At 40.8% G+C, this 19,078-nt stretch overlaps 1 protein-coding gene across 5 annotated transcripts in view; it reads left to right on the top strand.

Moving 5' to 3' along the window:
- The first annotated feature begins 3,206 nt into the window (after positions 1-3,206).
- LOC121280930 (vascular endothelial growth factor C-like) overlaps positions 3,207-19,078 on the top strand; it is a 78,612-nt gene continuing 62,740 nt past the window's right edge. For 2 of the 5 annotated variants that reach the window (XM_041193364.1, XM_041193366.1), the window contains exon 1: positions 3,424-3,878. In XM_041193364.1, coding sequence (XP_041049298.1) covers positions 3,699-3,878 — 180 coding nt within the window. In that variant the 5' untranslated portion in view covers positions 3,424-3,698. Of the gene's footprint in view, positions 3,879-19,078 lie in introns of all 5 variants that reach the window. The other 3 variants (XM_041193363.1, XM_041193361.1, XR_005943766.1) reach the window with 3 other exon arrangements.

The following is a 19,078-nucleotide window of genomic DNA, read 5'->3' as shown; positions in this document are numbered from 1 at the left end:
ATATTTCAACCAATGCCATTACTATTTCTGCAGCCACTTCATTATGTAAATCCAAATGCTTTGATGCTATGCTATTTCTCTAATTAATACCATTCCACAAATTGCTCAATTCTTGTCCTTCCTAAATATTTTAAATTCAAAAGTTTTATGATAGCTAGCTATGCTGCTATGCAGTTATTACTATTATAGCAGGATTTTCAATTTTAATCAATTCACTATCATTGTCCAGGTTTATATGCAAAAAACAAATTCTTGATTGAGGTACTGAAGGGCAGATGATGTGTCAGAGTCGGTGTGACCAAGTGAGCAGAGAGAAGATTTATAAGGGTTAAAAAGAAAATAAGATCAATTATAGGACCGATTATGGTCTTTCTTTATCAAATAACTAAATTATGGCGAAGGAGAGCGCTTCACATTTTGAGTGCTGATGTGAGTTATTACAATCTCCTTTCCTGAGAGAAATAACTTCAGTGGCACAGCTCATCAGTGTACCAGCACATTGTGCATGTGATTTGTGTCTAATATTAAATCCCTGATCTGAGCCAAACTATAATAGGCAGTTCAAAGCAGCAAGCAGTGGCCAAGAACCTCTCCGGAGAAAGGAGAGAGAAGGTAGGATCATGCTGGGCCAGCCATCGTTCTCCATGCAACAGGTCAAAAGGTGACATTGCCATAGGGTGGCAAGAAAATCACCTGCCCACCCACTCAGCTGAAGATCGTGTGACAGGATTGGGAAGGAGGAGAAAATAACAAACCCCAGCTGTGACAACATCGAAAGCATGTTATAAGTGGAAGGCCCAGAAATTGGTAACCTCAGCAGAAAAGGAACCAAAGGGCCTTGGCTTTGTTACTGCGACTGCTTGTGTTATATGGGTTTCTGTGCTACAGGCATGTGTTATTTATGCATTTATTTATTTTTAAGTCTTGGGATTCCGCTGGAATAAACTGTAATTGTCAGCCACCTAGTGGTAACATACATATGATCGAAAAAGGATAGTTGGTGGTGATAAGAAAACTGCCACTTAATGGGGGGGATTCATACCATGTAACAAGAATGCTTGTGTGTTAAATTTGCAAACCAAGACTTTGGATTAGACTACAAACTTGACATTTTCCTTCCTTTCAGTTGTTATTATTTATTGTTTTAGAGGCTGTGTTCAGTTAAACTGTTCCATTTTTCCACACTAACTTCTTCATTTGTGGAATTGAAGTTTGGAAGTTGTGATGAAATTTCACGATAGAAACTGGCAGCCATTTTTCTCAGGTAATGTCACAGTTTTAATGTTATTAAAGAAAATGTACTACAGTCCTCGTAATAGGAATAACCCTATTGCCTGGGTAGCCACATGAAGAATGGTGTAGGGCAGTTCCTTGGAGACAGGTAAAAAGAGAAACTCAGGGAATATCTTTCACAAAGGACAGTAATGGTGCAAACTTAAAAAGAAAACACTGACTTACAGACTTGAATTTTAGTAACCTGTACCTGCACCAGAAATATGTGGGTGCTCAATGCAGAGTTGGAAATAGACATTTAAATGATGTTGGCAGGACCCTCAACTGCATTTTTATTTCAAGCCATGCTGCCATCTCTCCTTCCTCAACCTGTCCACAACCCATGGATTGGGAGATGGCTGATTCTAGCAATGTTCTCTTTACTGTAGTTGGGGAAATGTTACAAATAGGTAAGTTTTCCCCTCTGGTTTCTTGTGCATTTTGAGCCTTAAAGACTTCTCTTCTTTTGCTTTGTTCTTAGTATGTGGGCATTGCTGAAAAGGCCAGCATTTATTGCCCATCCCTAATTGTCCTTGAGAAGGTGGTGGTGAGCTGCCTTCTGGAACCGCTGCAGTCTGTGAGGTGTAGGTACACCCACAATGCTGTTAGGAAGGGAGTTCCTGGATTTTGACCCAGTGACAGTGAAGGAACAGCGATATATTTCCAAGTCAGGGTGGTGAGTGACTTGGAGGAGAACTTGTAGATGGTGGTGTTCCCATGCATCTGCTGCCCTTGTCCTTCTAGGTGATAAAGATCTCAGGTTTGGAAGATGCTTTGCAAGAAGCCTTGGCAAATTGCTGCAGAGCATCCTGTAGATAGCATTCCATTATTTAATCTTGCTGCTGTGGGAATTTCCCTGCTTTGGAAAACCATTGGCATGCTTCACTCCCAACATTTCATCCCCTGCTCCTTCAAGGTTGTGCAGCATCCATTGGAATTCCTGTCCACCCAAACAGCAAGTTGCCTGTAAGTGACACGGTTAATCCTGGCAGCTTGTCTAATGCATTTAAGGGATATCTGACCACTAAAATCGACAGTGTCTCCTGATAAAATCATTGGACTGGAAAGGGATGGTTCTGTTCATTCTTTGTCCAATATGTGGCAGAGATGAAAATTGCCCCCAATGAGCAGGATAATTATCACCTGTTACCATTGTTCCATTTAGAAACATGCTACATTGTGGGTGAATCTTATTAGTGATGATTAGTGGGTGAGCCTTATTAGTGATGAATGCATTAATGCGTCCATATAAAATTCCTATATCCAACTTTTCTAACAAAGAGTTAAGGTGTGAACTAAAAGAGTGGGACAAATAATTTGGTACCAACACTTTATTTATATGACTCAGCAGCTGTCATTGAGACTTGACTCCAAGATATACAATCATCGTTATTTTGGAATTTTGTAATTCAAAAATGACATTTTCCTCTGGGAATTCTTTATATTATAACACAATAGGAATAGATTTGATTGTCACCAAACACGGGCAAAACATAAATCACAGGTTAATGTTTTAGGAAGAGACTATCGAATTGGAGTTCACTCAGATTTAGGCTAGATTTTTTTCTTAACCTACTGCCCCAGGCGTGTAACGGGTGGCTGCCGCGGAACCGCCCACCTGGCGCAAATGAAAATCGGGCGCTTCCTACGGGGAGGAAATCCAACCCAGAGGGTTGTGAGGAAGGGGTCTCAAGCACAAATGTTAGCACACCACCGCCCCCCCCCCCCCCCCCCCCCCCCCACCAACCCAGCTATTGCAACATTTTGCTTCCGCCACCCACCACCCAACTCTCACACCAGGTTTTGAGGCCATTTGAAAATAGCAACAGCATCGAGAGCCAAATGATGGGCTGAATGGCCTACTGCTGTTCTTCTGCTCCTGATTTGCCAACACTGGGATGTAGCAGGCGTTGAAAGGGTTAACATAGGCGTGCAGTCAGTCGGCGAACGAACGGCAGGATCATGTTTCTTTTTTTGTGTGTGCAATAACATGCTTTGACATATTTTTGATCGGGGAAGTATGTTGACAGGCAATGAGGTAAGAGCGCAGGCAGCCCGCCCCCAGACATCAACCACCTTCTTATTCAGTGTTTTATTGCACTTCCAGCCTCTGACGCTGCGACCACTTTCATCCTTAGATAAGCAGCTCCACATTAAAAAGACGCAGGGTATTTGTTTTTAAAAGCTTAGGAGCGGAAAGCACGCTGCCTATTAAATACCATTTTAAAAACAATATCAAAAAGGACGTTTTGCTGTGTTCAACTAATTCTCTTTTTTTATATTTCAAGAAACAACATTGCAGGCTTTGGGAAGAAAAGGTTATTTTTCGGCTCCCTAAAGATTTTTTGATTGCAGACGTTCGTGCAACTTGCAAAAAAAAACGTTATTAGAGAGGAGAAACCCCCCCCCCACCCCCCCCAGAAACTATGTACGTTTGCTTAAGCGAGTTGCTTCTCCGGAGCTGTCTGAAGTCTGGACGAGTTTGGAGCGTGTCAGGGCTGCTGGTGTCTCTGTGCTTCACGCAGGTCCTGCTGTTGGGACCCAGCTCTGCCTACGAGTCCAGCCAGGATTACTATGACCAGTATCAGGAGGAAGAGGAAGGAGAGGTAAAGATGAAACGTATCACATTTTAACCGTCCATCTTTCCAGCTGGCTGGAATTGTTAGAAGCGCTTATCCGTGCTCGTTTTGTATTTGGAATATACTATTGTTTTTAATGTATTTATTGAGGACGGTGCCTGTACAAAACGGTTTGATCAGTCCTTGAGATAACATTGCTTGCGACACAAAAATACTTCTTGCATTAGGGCAGGGTTTTAAAATGCACAAGTAATTGCTGTTGAAGAGTCAATTTCGTTAAAACATACATCTTGATTCAGAGTGTGTGGCTGCTTTCACCAGCACTGTTACCATCTGTGCGTTTGTATTGGAAGACTGACTGTCACAGTAAATACCTGCGTCACATTCTCCATCCTTTCTTGGACATAGAATCGTACAGCACAGAAGAGACCTTTCAACTTTGTTGTACCTGTGCCCGCTCTTCAGTAGACTTATTCAGTTGGTCCCTATTCTTTCCCCAAAGTCCTGCATAGGTTTCCTTTTCAAATATATACCCAATTCCCTCGATGGACAGAGAATCCTCCATAGACCGACCTCAAGAAGGGGAATTGCTTTCCTTTCTCTGACTGCCCTCCTGACGAGTAGCCGAGGGCGAAACGGCTCCAGTTGCTGGATATCTGATTGTGTGGGGCTGCACTACAGGTTGCATACTTAAAAATCAGAAATGATATTTAGGCCAGACTGTGGTTGTCTTGGAACAAGTGTCGCATCACTACAGTGTGTACAGATTCTCGGCTGGCTCATTTCGTGAACTGTCATAATTATCGGTAGTTCCAGACAGAAACTATTACCCATATTCCATAAACGTGTTAGTAACTTTCCTTTCGATTTGATACTTTTATAGGGCATATGGGAAATGTGAAAAGTCCGTAATGGAGATACTTATTTTAATAAATTGGGATTGTGATGTTTAACCAAAAGATTGGAGAGAATCCTAATGTTTTCCATTTGTCATTTGATGGCTGGGGCCTCTGGTTTACAACAACAACTACTTGCATTTATAATGCACCTTTAGTGTTGTAAAATATCCTAAACTCCTTCAGAGAAGGTTTAGGATGAGTCAGTCAAATCCTGTGTTAATGACATGAGATTCCAGGATTTTCATCAGCGTTACTCAATTCACATTCATTTGATTTTTTTTGTAAAAACTAAAGGTGCTGCCATTCCCTAACAGTGAATGAGCAAATTAGATACTTTTTTTCTGGGATTGTTGTCAGTGGTAGAACCAATTTACCAAGGTGCCACGCAATAGACCACTTAATCAAATTAAAATTCTGTTGGATTAGGGTAAAATTTTAGGTTGGAGTAGGAATTGGTCGCATTCTTTTAGAAGATTGTTATTAATGGCAGCGACTCTGTGGGGTTGAGGGGAGATGGTGGGGACCCATGGACTCTTGCAGGAATCAGTTGTTAAGGGTTATAGCTCTTCACAATCTGTTTAATGATCTGGATAAAGGCTTTGGAGGAACTTGTCTGCAAAGCTCACGAATGATACAAAGATTTGTGTGGGCGTCAGGGCCTGCTGTGAGAAAAATAAATTACAACCAGATCAAGATGAGGAAATCAGGCCATGTCTAACAGATGTAATTTAATGTAACCAAATGTGGTGTTATCCATGTGAGTAGGGGCTATTGCCAAGAATGTGTAGACCATGCAGGATTTTGAATTTAATGTGAAAGGGTGGGATAACAGTTAGGTGTTCATGGATCATTAAGGTTTATGGCCAGTGCCATGAGCAAAAGCTAATAGAATATTATTAGGACAATACAATATGAAACAAAATATTGTCCTTGTAGGTACTGATCTTGGTTAGGCCTCAACTAGAATATTGAGCTTAGTTTTGTTCCACTCATGTGATAAGTGGCAGAGTTGATCTGACAAAAGGTCATCAACCTGAAAATGTTTGCTCTGTTTTTCTCCACAGATGCTGACAGACCTGCTGAATATTTCCAGTATTTTTTTGCCTCTATTAAGTGATAAAGAGGTCTGGTAAAGGAGGGTACTAGACCGATATCTAATTCAAAAACCCTTAGTTACCTGATTGAGATTAGGGAGCTGGGCGTTTTTACTCTTAGAGAGTTCAGGCATGAAGGAAATTATGTTGAAGCTTTTAAAATATTGAACAGATTAACTTCAATCCATATGGCTAGACTGTTTGAATTAGGCAGATTAGGGAGGACCGGGGGCATTGGTAAAAATTATCTAAGCCAAAAACTCTGCTTTTCTATTTACAGAAAGCTATTGAATTTTATGACAAGTTTTAAGCTTGTCAGTCAATGTAGATTTACTTTAAGCATTCATAAATTCCTAACAGTGGCTTGAATCACAATGAAGGTCGATGTGGTAAGGATGCCTTCTGGTCTCTGTGAGGGTCAGAGGGGAATCTTCTAGATTGTTATCCCTAACTTGGCCAAGGGTGTTTTTGTCCTCTGTTTTTTGTCTTTCCTAGGAGATTATGTGGGAGATTATTAAGATTCATCCTGACAGATACAAACTCAAGGGACAAATTGGTCTTTTCCTGTATATGATCTTTGTACATTTAAAAATTCTTATCACACTCTGCAATTCTGTTAATTTTTTCCGTGAAAACTTCAACCAAGCAGCCTTAATGTTCGCACATGTGCTGGACTTTGAGAGATTATCTCTTGCTCAGTTTGAATGAGTGGTCTGATTATGTGCACTTAATGTACAAGGCAGATTTGTGGAGCCTGAATCTGTGTATGAAATTTAATACTTTCACATTGCTATTTTTCTCAAGTAGCATTTTAGTTGGTTTGCAGGAGGCAAGTGCAAGATTTTTTTCTGAACAGGGAAACGGGTTGGCAGAGGTTCAGTGGCATCAGAAGGTTATCAACTTGCTTGGAACAAGAAATAGTGCACAGCATGCAAGGGAAAGGGAGCGAGGGTATAGAGGCAGAGACATTTCAAACATATAAAAGTATAATTTGAAACAATTCAAATTCAGATCAATTTGATGTTCCCAACTTTCCCCCAGTTCAGTGGCCATTGGACCAAATGAACTGTTATTGTCTCATAACATTTAAGAAGTATTTGGATGTGCACTTGCAATGCCATAACATCCAAGGCTATGGACCTAGTGCTGGAAAATGGGATTAGAATAGTTAGGTACTTGTTTGACTGGCGCAGACCCGATGGGCCGAAGGGTCTTTTTCTGTAGATCTCAATGACTCTGTAACTCTATAAGTACAGAATTAGCAATTTAACTTAATAGCACTTGCAGTTCAAATTGTTTGGATGGACTGAAGGGTTTGGGGCTAAACAAATTGTAGAATGTCTGTGTTTGGAATTAGTAAATGTTCTCATTTTATCTGTCATCAGCAAGAGCAGTTGATGCTGGAGAATCTCTGCTGAGTAATATCTTTGTTGTCGGCTATTTTCACTGTTCCCCATTTGAATCTAGTTCTCACTATTTCCTTTGCTCTATTTCTATTTGAATGAATTTTCATTCTTTTATGAGCTGTAAGTTTTGATGGAGTGGTAAATGAGTCGGATTGCCATTCCGCACGAAAGTACTTACCTGGAAATCCAGGTGATCATATCTTGCCTGACCTTCCAACTCAGGCCGGGTGAGACCTGTGCAGTGCAGCTCAATCCCGGGGCCTACTGTCAGAGAGTAGCTCAGTCGCAGGTAAGCAAGCCACACCCCCTTTTTTGTGGCACTAGCTGCCATAAACCAGGTACGTTTGAAGGTGCAGCCAGGTTTAAAGGTCTTTGACAAGCCAGCGAGAAGGTAAGTGTATAAGGTAGGTGGGTAGGATTAGGTGGGGGATGGGGGTTGCGGTTAGATCAGATTGGGTCGGATCTGGGTTGCGAGGGGGAGAGTCGCAGTTGTCCCTTGGTGGGGGCACAGGAGTCAGGTCTGGTCAGGGTTGGGTTGAGAGAAGATTTGAGTCTGGCCAAAGGGAGGGGGTGGGCCTGGCTGGTGGGTGGTGTGGTGCGGTAGGGGGGTGGGGGAGGCCCTTCCATTTGCTGCTGCTGCTTGGGGCCCGCATTGAAAGACTCCTCACATGCACCAGCGAGATGCAGCTCCAGTGGATTAAAGGAGGCCACGCCTCCTTTTTTACATTGCTTGCTGCTGCAAAGCAGGTAACTTTAAAGGGCCAGGGGAATTGACAGGCCAGAGAGAAAAGCTAAGTGTCGAAGGTAAATGGATAGGATTTAGGGCAGGTGGTTCCGGGGGCGGTGCAGGGGAGTCGGGGTCGGGGTGGGTGGGGGTGCCATTTGGAGGTGCGGTGAGGAGTAGAGGTGGGGGGGGGTGTTTCCGAGGCCTGGAGGGTGGGGTGGAATGGAGTCAAAGGTGCGGGGGTGTTGTGGGGTCAGAGGTCTGTGGGGAGTGGGGAGGTCCGAGGCCCAAGGGGGCGGGGGGGGTGTCAGAGGTCGGGTGTGGGGGGGATTGGAGGTCAAGGGGTGGGGAATCGGGGGTTGTCGGGGGAGTGGGGACATTAGAGGTCGGGTGTGGGGGTTCGGAGATCAGCGGGTAGGGCATGTTGGGGAGGTTGTGGGGTCAGAGGTTGGGCCATGGAGTTGTCAGAGGTCGTTACTTTGGGGGATCGGAGGTAGTGGGGGATGGGGGTTTGGAGGTCGGGGGATGTGGGAGTGTGGGTCGGGGGATCAGGGAGTGCTGTTTGGGTGGGTCAGGAGGTGGAGAGTGGTTGGGGGGGAGTCCCGTGGAGCGGGATCGGGGTGTGGGGGAAGGATGTCAGGAGTGTGGGGGTAATGCCATAGGGTCGGTCTGAGGCCTGGGTATTTACAATAGTTACCCAGAAGTTAGAAGAGGTTTTAATTCTTCTAACTTTTTCTGAGTAACTACTGCTGTAACCCTGGCGGAACCATCCGAGTTTGCGATTTAACTCACATTTTCAGATGGTTCCCAATGCTGTGCAATTGTCCAGAGTAAGTGTGCACTTCTGGGCAATTGCCGTGCAAACCCTTACCTGGGAGCTTTCCAGAGGGATTCCCCAGTTCACCTTTGAGGTGCCCCCAAATCCGAGCACAGAAGTTATGGCCCAATGTTTTCCACATTGCAGCAGTAACTGCATAATAGTACTTCATTGACTGTAAAGCATTTTGGATATCCTGAAATCATTATTTTTGGGGGGTCATTTTCTCTTACATTGAGTGACATTTTTCTATTTCAGGAGCCAATGTATGCTTTTTTATTTGCATTTTCTATTTGAGCTATGTTATTTGGATATTTGATAAAGTGATACAACATAGGTTATAGCAAAAAATAAAAGCTCATAGTCGAAGGGGTAACATATTGGCTTGGATAGAAGATTGGGTAGCTAACAGGAAGCAGAGAGGAGGCATAAATTGATCTTTTTTGGGTTGTCAAGATGTAACGAGTGGTGTGCCACAGGGATCAGTGCTGAGACCTCAACTGTTTACGATTTATATAAACGACTTAGATGAAGGAATAGATGGGATGGTTGCCAAATTTGTTGATGACACAAAGATAGGCAGGAAGGTAAGTTGTGAAGAGGACATAAGGAGGCTACAAAAAGATATAGATACGTTAAGTGAGTGGACAAAGATCTGGAAAATGGAGTAGAATGTCAGAAAATGTGAAATTATCCATTTTGGCAGGAAGAAAAAAAGATGAACATATTATCTAAATGGTGAGAGTTTGCAGAGCTCTGAGGTGCAGAGGGATCTGGGTGTCCTAGTGCATGAATCACAAAAGGCTAGTATGCAGGCACAGCAAGTAATTCGGAAGGCTAATAGAATGTTATCATTTATTGCAAGGGGAATTGAATACAAAAGTAGGGAGGTTATGCTCCAGTTATACAGGGCACTAGTGAGACTATGTTTGGAGTACTGTGTACAGTATTGATCACCTTATTTAAGGAGGGATGTAAACACATTGGAAGGTTTACCAGACTAACACCTGGAATGGATGGGTTGTCTTATGAGGAAAGGTTGGACAGACTAAGCTTGTATCTGCTGGAGTTTAGGAGGATAAGAGGTGACTTGATTGAAACATACAACATCCTGAGGGGTCTTGACAGGGCGGATGTGGAGAAGATGTTTCCTCTTGTGGGAGAATCTAGAAATGGGGGGGTCACCCATTTAAAACAGAGATGAGGCGAACTTTTTTCACCTAGAGGGTTTGTGAGTCTTTGGAACTCTCTTCCTGAAAAGGTGGTGGAAGCAGAGGGAAGAATTTCCCCCCCGTCGGGGGGGGGGGGGGGGATGTTCAGGAGCGGGCGCGTGCGGGCTCGCCTCCAATTGGCGCCCCCAGTTGGGGGCGTGCTGTCATTTTACATGAGCGGGCCAATTAAGGCACTTGCTCCTTGTGCGGGTGGGAGGGGATTCCCTAAGCCGAGAGTGCACTCTTTCGTGCGTGCGCGTGAAAGAGCGCACTCACCTCCCTGAGGCTAAGTGGTGCCTCAGAGAGATCGGCGCCAAATTCAAAAATGTGAAATATAGGAAAGTAAAATTTCCCTGACATGTCCCCTCATGCGACACTGTCACATGAGTTGGGACATGTCCATCACTTTTAATTAAACATTTATTAAATTTTTAAAAACTTACATGAAACCTCATCCCACCCGTGGATGAAGTTTCATGCTTTTTCTGAAGCCCGCCAGGGCTTCCAGCCTGCCCACCAACCTTAAGGTTGGGCAGGTAGGTCCATTAACTACTTCAATTAGTTTTTAAATGGCCTCAATTGGCCGTTGACAGCTCGGTGCGCGCACAGCTGATTCGGCTGTGCCCCCGCCAACCTGAAAATTTAAATGACGCAGGGCAAAGTCGGGAGTTCCACCCAACGGTCATCCCGCGTCGGCAAGTGGGCCCCGCCCCCCTCCCTCCACTTGCTGAACTCAATATCCTGCCCAGAGTCTTTGCACATTTTTAAGGCAGTGGTGGTTAGGTTCTTGGTAAGCAAGGGTTATCGGTGGTAGGTGGGATGCAGATGTCAGGTTACTATCAGATCAGCCGTGATCTTATTAAACAGTGGAGCAGACTCAATTTGCTGACTGATCTACTTCTGCTCCTTGTTCATATGTTCGTATTATTTCTCCTTTATGTACGTGTTTGCAAACATTAGGGCTTTAGACTCTGAAGTGTGATTGAATACAAGATGTTTCTTGTCCATACATGTAGCTGTAGTACAGCGGTGTGTCGTTCTTGTTTGTGGCAAAGTCTGTTGGTTAATTCTGACATTAAATTATTTCTGTCATTCTCCTATTTACAAGATGGTGGAGTTGATCATGTAAGCAAAAAATTGGAAGAGAATATTTATTCAGGACTTTTTACTGTATCAGAGGTTGGGCCATTTCTTACATAGAAAGAAAGACTTGAACCTATCGAAAACCTTTCACAACCTCAGGATGTCTAAAAGCATTTCACAACTAATGAAGTACTTTTGATGTATAATTACTGATAGGAAATGCAGCAGCCAATTTGCACGCAGCATGGTCCCACAACTAGTAGCATGATAATGACCAGATAATCTGTATTTTATAAGTGATGTTGGTTGAGAGATAACTACTGGCCAGTACTTCAAATTATTACATCCACCTGAGAGGACAGTTGGAGCATCGATTTAATGCCCCATTTGAGAGAGAGCGTTGCAATCCCTCTTACAGCACTGGAGTGTCAGCATAAATTTTGTGCTCAAATACCTAGATGTGATTTGAACCCATAGCCTTCTGGCTCCAAGGCAAGAGTGCTACTGAACATTGGCTGACATATGGGTTCCATCCAAATCCCTCTTAAAATCTTGGTAAAAGTTTCACTGACACCTGTATGTGGGGTACATGTGCATTTAATATTTGTTTCTTCTTTACTACCGCACATCTACTGTGAAACCAGATGTCGAAGTTATGCGCTAGAAATTAATACCTCATTACCCAAGAATGCTACTACAAAAGGAAAGACTGCTAATTTAATAAGTCTATCTGCCAGTGTCCATAAAAAGCAGAAAGATTCAAGATAGCAAGGGAAATGGCCCACAGCAATGGAAAATTAAGTGGTAAACTATGTGACAAAAATGTCTTTTAAGTGGATATCTATTGACTATATATTTCTAATATTTAACAAGGTACTAAATATAACTCATATATAGTGTTATTTTCTTGGCCCCTGATCTCCCACAGACAAGAAGACAAAGATCAAAAACTCAACATGTAGGGAACTTGTATGAATTGCAGGACAGATGGGTGTTTTATAAGCCAGAAAAGCCATTACTGAAAACTTTAAATTCTAAACTTGTCCTGCATCCAACCAACTATTGCAAGTAGAAGGTGTCGTAGTTAATTGCACTTTGTTGCCCATACAAGTGATTATAATGATCTTAGTTGGTGTCTTTTGGTCTCTAATCAATGAAAAAATGGAATTAGTGTGGGAATAAAATACATTGAATCATACTTTAGAATGCAAAGAGGGACCATTATCAACAAGTCCAATTAGAATGTACACTAACAATTATTTTCATTACAATCTGTCAGTAGCTTCATTAGCATTGAATATGTGTTAAACAGAAACTCTGTTTACTATCTTTGATACTTTTTTATTTTCAGTTATCTACTCTATTTTATGTTTATGTTGATCAGTGATGTTTGAATATTCTCTAATTTTTGCATGTTCTGTTAGCATCAAGCATAGTTTTATTAGGGAGTAAAGATCTCCTTGGAACTTCTTTAATCTTTTCTGGAAAAAAAATGTTTGTAAGTCACAGACAATTGTCATGGATAAAGCCTTGTGTTCTAGCAGCTTAATAAATGTTGTAGCATGCTCATGAATTAACCAGAACACTGTCTAAGCTTATTCAGCTATTGGTTTTATCACGTCTTACTCTTTGGAAGGCAGCAGCACTGGACTTAGACTCAGATTTTCACTTATGAAAAGTAGATGAAACATAAGATATTTTTAAAGTGATTGTGAACTTAGCTAGCTTGTGTAGTAGAAAATAATACATAGTTCACAACTGCTATGCTGAATTGTAAGTAATATTATCACATAATGGTTCTTTTCCTTTTCTCACAGTCTGTGCAAGCTACTTGTCCTGACTATATTTCGACAAAGGCTCCAGGCAGACTTATAAACTTGAACAAGACAGATTATCATTATGTGAATGAAGCTGTATTTCAACTTATGTACAGTGACAAAATGAAAAAGTCATGCTAAATCTGAGAAAATAAATGTTTTATTTTTGTCATAGATTCATCATTTTGTCCCGATTAGTGCAACTCTTCTAACTGATGCATACCCATTTCTCAAATTAACCATTGACTTCCCTGGTTGCTTCTGTGCATTCCGTCACCAAATGGTAGAAAATGGCAATTTTGGTGATTGTTTCTTAAGCTTGTGTTTCAAATTCCTTTCTTTCTTGACTTATCAGATCCACTAACCTAATGGTTAACATTGCCTTAAAAATAGTGCAGAGAGGAATTAGATTAAAGTACATTATGTGTTAATAAAATAATGCCATATGGCAACTTCAAGGCTTATATTCATGTCAATAATTTTAGTGGGAGTAGCTCTGCAGAATTATTCTTGAGGTTGGTTTCCACATTTCTATGAGGTATATCAAATGCCCGGGAATCCATTTTTGAAGGAATACTTATTTTACATTGACATCTTCAAAAAATATATTAACACTGCAGACTCTTCGTATGTTCTTGTGTGATTTTTTTTTGTCTCAGTTGGTAGTATCTCAACCCTGGATCAGCAGCTTGTGAGTTTGAGCTCTGAATCTTGGTTCAAGCTGCTGGGAGAAGCTTCTAGTCACCTGCTGTAAAATATCTTCTTATTCTGCTTGGCACCAAATTTTGCTTGATGGGCTCCCACAAAACCCCTTCAGATATTGTACTATACAAATGGTGCTATATAAATGCAAGCTGCTGTTGCTGCTGTCTAACTGACTGTTCCCCTGTGTCCCAACATTATTATCATGGTTGTCTTTTGGATTAGATGTTGGATCAAAGCTCTGCCTGCCAAAGAGGAGCAAAAAGTTTCCTACATGTTTTGACAAACATTCCTCCCTCAATCGGTACCACCAGAAAACAATTAAATTAGGCATTTTATTTTTGAATGGATTGAGGGGGTTGGGAATCATTCTGGAGCTGGAATAAGCCTGTTAGAGTTTAGCATTATCTTTGTCGAAATGTCACACATAAATTTTGCAATAATTGTTTCACAATGATAAGTATGTGATGGAGTGAGATGACGTAATTGCTTTTTGCGTTGACTGGACCATGAGGTACATTGCTGATTACATCTGTCCAATGTCATAACTGTTATTACTGGTCGTTATTCTTTCTTTTACATTGTGTAATCATAGTTCACTATTAAGTTTACATCTTCATTTTTTTACCCTATGGGTTTTTACATTCACCTTATTGCCTTCTCAAGGTGGAGATAGATAACACCCACTCAATTCTATTGCTCTGTCAAAATATTCTGATAAACTTGTTCGGCATAGCTTGTTATTCAGGAACCTATAGTGCCTGGGAATTATTGCATGTACTTTCTTTAAATGAACTTGAATTGTTTGCTTCATAACTCCAATGTCAAGTTAACTAGCCTTTTATTCCTTGGAGCATACTTATGACCTTTCTCTTAAAATAAATTGGAATAACTTTAACTCCTGTCCAATCTTGCAGTGCTATCTCTGGGTTTAACAAGTTAAAAAAATGTTTTTAGCTAAAGATATCTTTCCCTCTCATTTTCTAAAGTATTCTTGGATGTACTTTACTTGGCCCATTTGCATGATTGATATTCCAGCACTCTCGTTTTTGAGTGACCATTTCATGACTGCCCTTCATTTTCTACATGAAATTAAAGCATCTGGCTTCTGTCAGTTACCAGAAAGAGCACTGACTATTTTCTATGATGAAAACTAGAGAAGAAAATCATAACATTTTTAACATATCATTTCCTTTTCTCACTCCTCTAATATTTCGACATTAAATTGCCCCAATAACTCTCGATTGTTCCCAATATTCCCTGAATTGTTTTCATCTGTGTTTTCTTTTTCTCATTTCAAATCAACAATTTAGTTTTAGTTTGGTTTGCTTTCTAATTTTTTTTCTGTTACTGATGATTTATATTTTAAATTTAGCTGTTTGCTTTAATTACTTCAGATAATTTTAAGTCTATTTTTATTTAATTATTGGAAACTGACCTCCTATTATAAATTACCCTTTCAACTCAGGTTATTATGAATTTCTTGACCTGCCTTCCATTTTCTCTTTTGTGGTTAAAGTATGTTCTTTTGTTCCTTTATAAATCATAACTTTATTTTTTTTGGTGGCAAACAACCACAAACTCCTTGGATTCAGTCAGCTTCTTGTTAAATACCCTTGAAATTCAGAACTTAAAAATCTGTAGAACAAAAAGAGGCTGTTCATCTCATCAAACTGACTCCACCAAAACCTTTTACTTATAATGAACTCTAATCAATCCTTCAGCTGCCTAGGCACTAAGTTCTAGATTTTGCTTCCTAAACCTCTGCCCTTTTATCTTATTTTGCATATCCTTTAAAATACTCCTTAAAAAGCAAGCTATATGAGCAACATTCTGGTCACCGGTCCTTATATGTGGCTCGGTGTCACATTTTGCTTAATAATGCTCCTCTAAAGTCCCTTGGGATGTTTAGCTATGTTAAAGATGCTATGTAAATGCAAGTCATTGTTGCTGCTGTCTAACTGCCTGCAGCATATCGTGCTTCTGTTTTTCTCCCAAGCCTGCTGTTAATTTAAATAGCCACCTAAGGGAAAGGTCTTTTTGAAATTTCTTCCTGACCCAAAAGACAGCAAAACAAGGAGTCACCTGCCCGTTTGCTTTCTGTTAATGACATTTTCACGCAACACAGGAATTACGATGTTCCCTAATCATTCCCTCTGCGTGCACTCAACTCTATAGCGTTGAATTCCATTTGTATCCCAAATGTTTATCCTGTTCTTTCTGAAGGACCTAAACTACACAGCAGTAACAGAAAGTTTGTTCCACATATCCACTACCTTAATTTCTAGTCTCAAATCTTGTTTCAGGTTGCTAATGTTGTAGATGTCTCTATCAGTTCCACACTTAATAACACAGGTCAAATAGCCTGCTTTCTTCAGTGTTGCTATATCGTTCTGGATTTCTCAGGTTCCTTCACAATCTTCTTCTCCAATAGAAACAAGTTAAAATCTGCTAACCTTTTTGAATAATATACAGCACTAGGTTTCAAAATCGTGACAATTGCTCTTCCCAGTCCACAGTGTATTCGAATGTAGCCCCAATAATGATTTTGATAGTCTTGGCTCAGTGGTAGCCTTCTCACCTGGGTCAGAAAGCTGTGTGCTCAAAATCTGCTCTGGAGATTCAAATTCATAATCTGGGCTAACAATTTGTGCAGTACTGGGGGAGTGCTACATTCTTAGGATTCCTGTCTTTCTGGTAAGATAGTAAACCAATGCCTCGTTTGTCCGCTGCAATAAATGCAAAAGATCCCATTGCACTCTTTGACGTTAGATCAGGGGGTTCTTCCGATGTCTGAGCTAACATTTATCTCTCAACTAACATTCCCAAGAATGGATTTTCTGGTCATTTATCTCATTGATATTTGAAACCTTGCATGTTTATAAAGTACCTGCTGTGATTCCCTACTATAACAATATTTACACTTCAATAATACGTCATTGTGTTTAGGATGTCTTGAGGTTGTGAAAAATGCAAGATCTTTCTTCCATTAGTGACCATTATGTTTGTACTTTGTTAAGTACGAGTTAAGACGTCTTCACAATGACATGAAACTTTCAATGAATGGACATCCAACCGGTGTGTGGTTATCTCAGACCAAATGTTCCAAATTATTTTATTAGCTTTGACCTTTAAAACAGTTTCAGCAGGTCAGGCTGCCCCTAAAGAAATATTATTGCTGTCCTTTTAAGGGAAGACACTTGCATGAACCCCAGTGGGTTTAGGCTTGCCTGGTTGCCCAGCTCCAGTGACCTACTTAAAATCATGTTTGCTATTTCAGCATGTTCATTTTCATTCATGTACATTAAAATCAACCTATCATCCTAATTTTTATATTACTGAAAGATTATACCACCATATTATTTTTAATAATGTGATCAGCAGAAGACTCAGAAAAGCATGAGAAAAGCAGAACATGACTGGTCCCCATCTGGTGATTTTTTTCATTGACTGTCACCTTTAGCACTCTATTCCCAAGTCAGTTTTCAATCCGACTATTTATTCAATGGGCCTTGTTTATAAGTCTCACATGTAGATGTTATCAAATGTCTTCAGAAAATTATGCCCAATGCACAACACGACCACATTTGCATGTTCCAGTAATTCTGGTTGAATAGTGATCTATGACATGTTGCTACTATATTAAGGCTCTTTATGGATTTGATGAGTTTTCTTATAAACAAATGTTGCCAGCATCACATACAATTCTGTTAAGCATCCTCATAATTGTGGTTAGGCTAACCTATCTATAATTCCCTGCTTCATACCTCACTATGCTTTTGAATGTTGGGATATAATTTGCTATCTTCCAGTCTGCAAGAATGGAGTTTCTTAAATGTCACCAATTCACTAGTTTCCTTAAGGATTCTTGAATTAGTCCCTTCTAGTCCAACTTCCTTCTACACAGCCAATTACTAGAGTTTCTTTATAATCTAAATTTTGCTAATGTTAATATATGTTACAGCTTCCCAGAAATCTGTCTAGACTTCATGAGCTAATCAATTAGTAATGATAGTGTTAATAGAAGAATGCAAAATGCCTTACACCATTAATGACTAAGTTACACATTGCCTTCCTACACTCTTGCACTCCTACATTAACAATGTCACCATGCTGGGTACTGATGAATCCATCTGGAGAATTGGGTCAATAACTTTCCAATGAGGATAATCTTCCTTTAAACCAAACATAAGTCGCACAAGTCAGAACAAAACACTGGACTACTTTTTTTCCCCATTTATAATCAAGGTAGGGAAATCTAGGCCAGTACTACTAAATTAGTCTTCTACTAATTAAGTTCTACTAACTAAGAGGCAACTTCCCTGACTTAGGCAGGATGGAAGATGGACAAATACCCAATAATTTTCTGTATGGTGAGGTAGCCAGAGCCAGATGACCAGTAGGATGCAAAGCTCCGCTTCAAGGATGTTTGCAAGTGTGACATGAAGGTCAAAACATCAATTTTGCATGTCAATTGTTGCACCTGGGAGACACTAGCCAACTACATAGGGAAATGACAACAACACCCCCGACCTGACAATGCACCACCATGATGGTCAATGGCTATGGGAGCTTAGCAACAGATGCCAACATTGAAAACAGCAACCCACATGGTAGCTGATAATCACTTCATATGTGGCACTTGTGGCAGAACCTGCCTCTTACAGGTTGTTCTCTTCAGCCATCAGCAAAAGTGCACCTATATGAAGCTACCTCATCCCCAATGTATTTGATTTGCTGCATGTCCAGCATCTTATGTAGATGCTGCCACTGCCAAACTTTACTGCTAATCATTACCTTTAAATATAATTAATTTAGTAAAAGAAAGAAGAAAACACATTTATCCAGTGCCTTTCACAGCCTCAGTATGTCCCAAAGCACTTTACCACCAATCAATCACTTTTACAGTCACTGTTGTAATGTAGGAATTGGCACACAGCAAGGTTCCACAAATAGCAATATGATCATTGCCATCTTTTTGTTTAGTGATGTTTAATGATCGATATTTGCCAGGGCATTGAGGGAGAACTCCCCTGCCTTTCTTCAAAATCGTGCCATGGAATCTAACATGTCCACATTCAAGGGCAGGGAGAGCCTCAGTCGAATGTCTGTTCGTAATCACACCATTTCTGTCAGTGCAGAATTAAACTGTTAGCCTAGATTTTGTGCACAAATCTCTGGAGTAGGATTGGAACCCGTAATCTTCTGAGTCACAGGCAAGACTGCAATCACTGAGCCAGGACCAACACTTGCACAGATATATATTATGGATTTGGGACTGCCTCTTCACCAGATCAATGCATAGTATGATAGCGCAAAGATATTATGTGAGATGTACAGCAACATCTTTTGACCTATGACTGTGGAGCAAGGTGCAGGGTCTGGATTTGGGAGGTGGAAACAATCATATGGGAATGCCGAGAGGTTGGATCTTCAGGAAGTCCTGGCCCTAAGTGGTCTGAAGGCAGGCCTGC

Source organism: Carcharodon carcharias, chromosome 8 (assembly GCF_017639515.1).
Source record: "Carcharodon carcharias isolate sCarCar2 chromosome 8, sCarCar2.pri, whole genome shotgun sequence".
Lineage (NCBI taxonomy): Eukaryota > Metazoa > Chordata > Chondrichthyes > Lamniformes > Lamnidae > Carcharodon > Carcharodon carcharias.
This window is presented reverse-complemented; position numbering and strand designations above follow the sequence as displayed.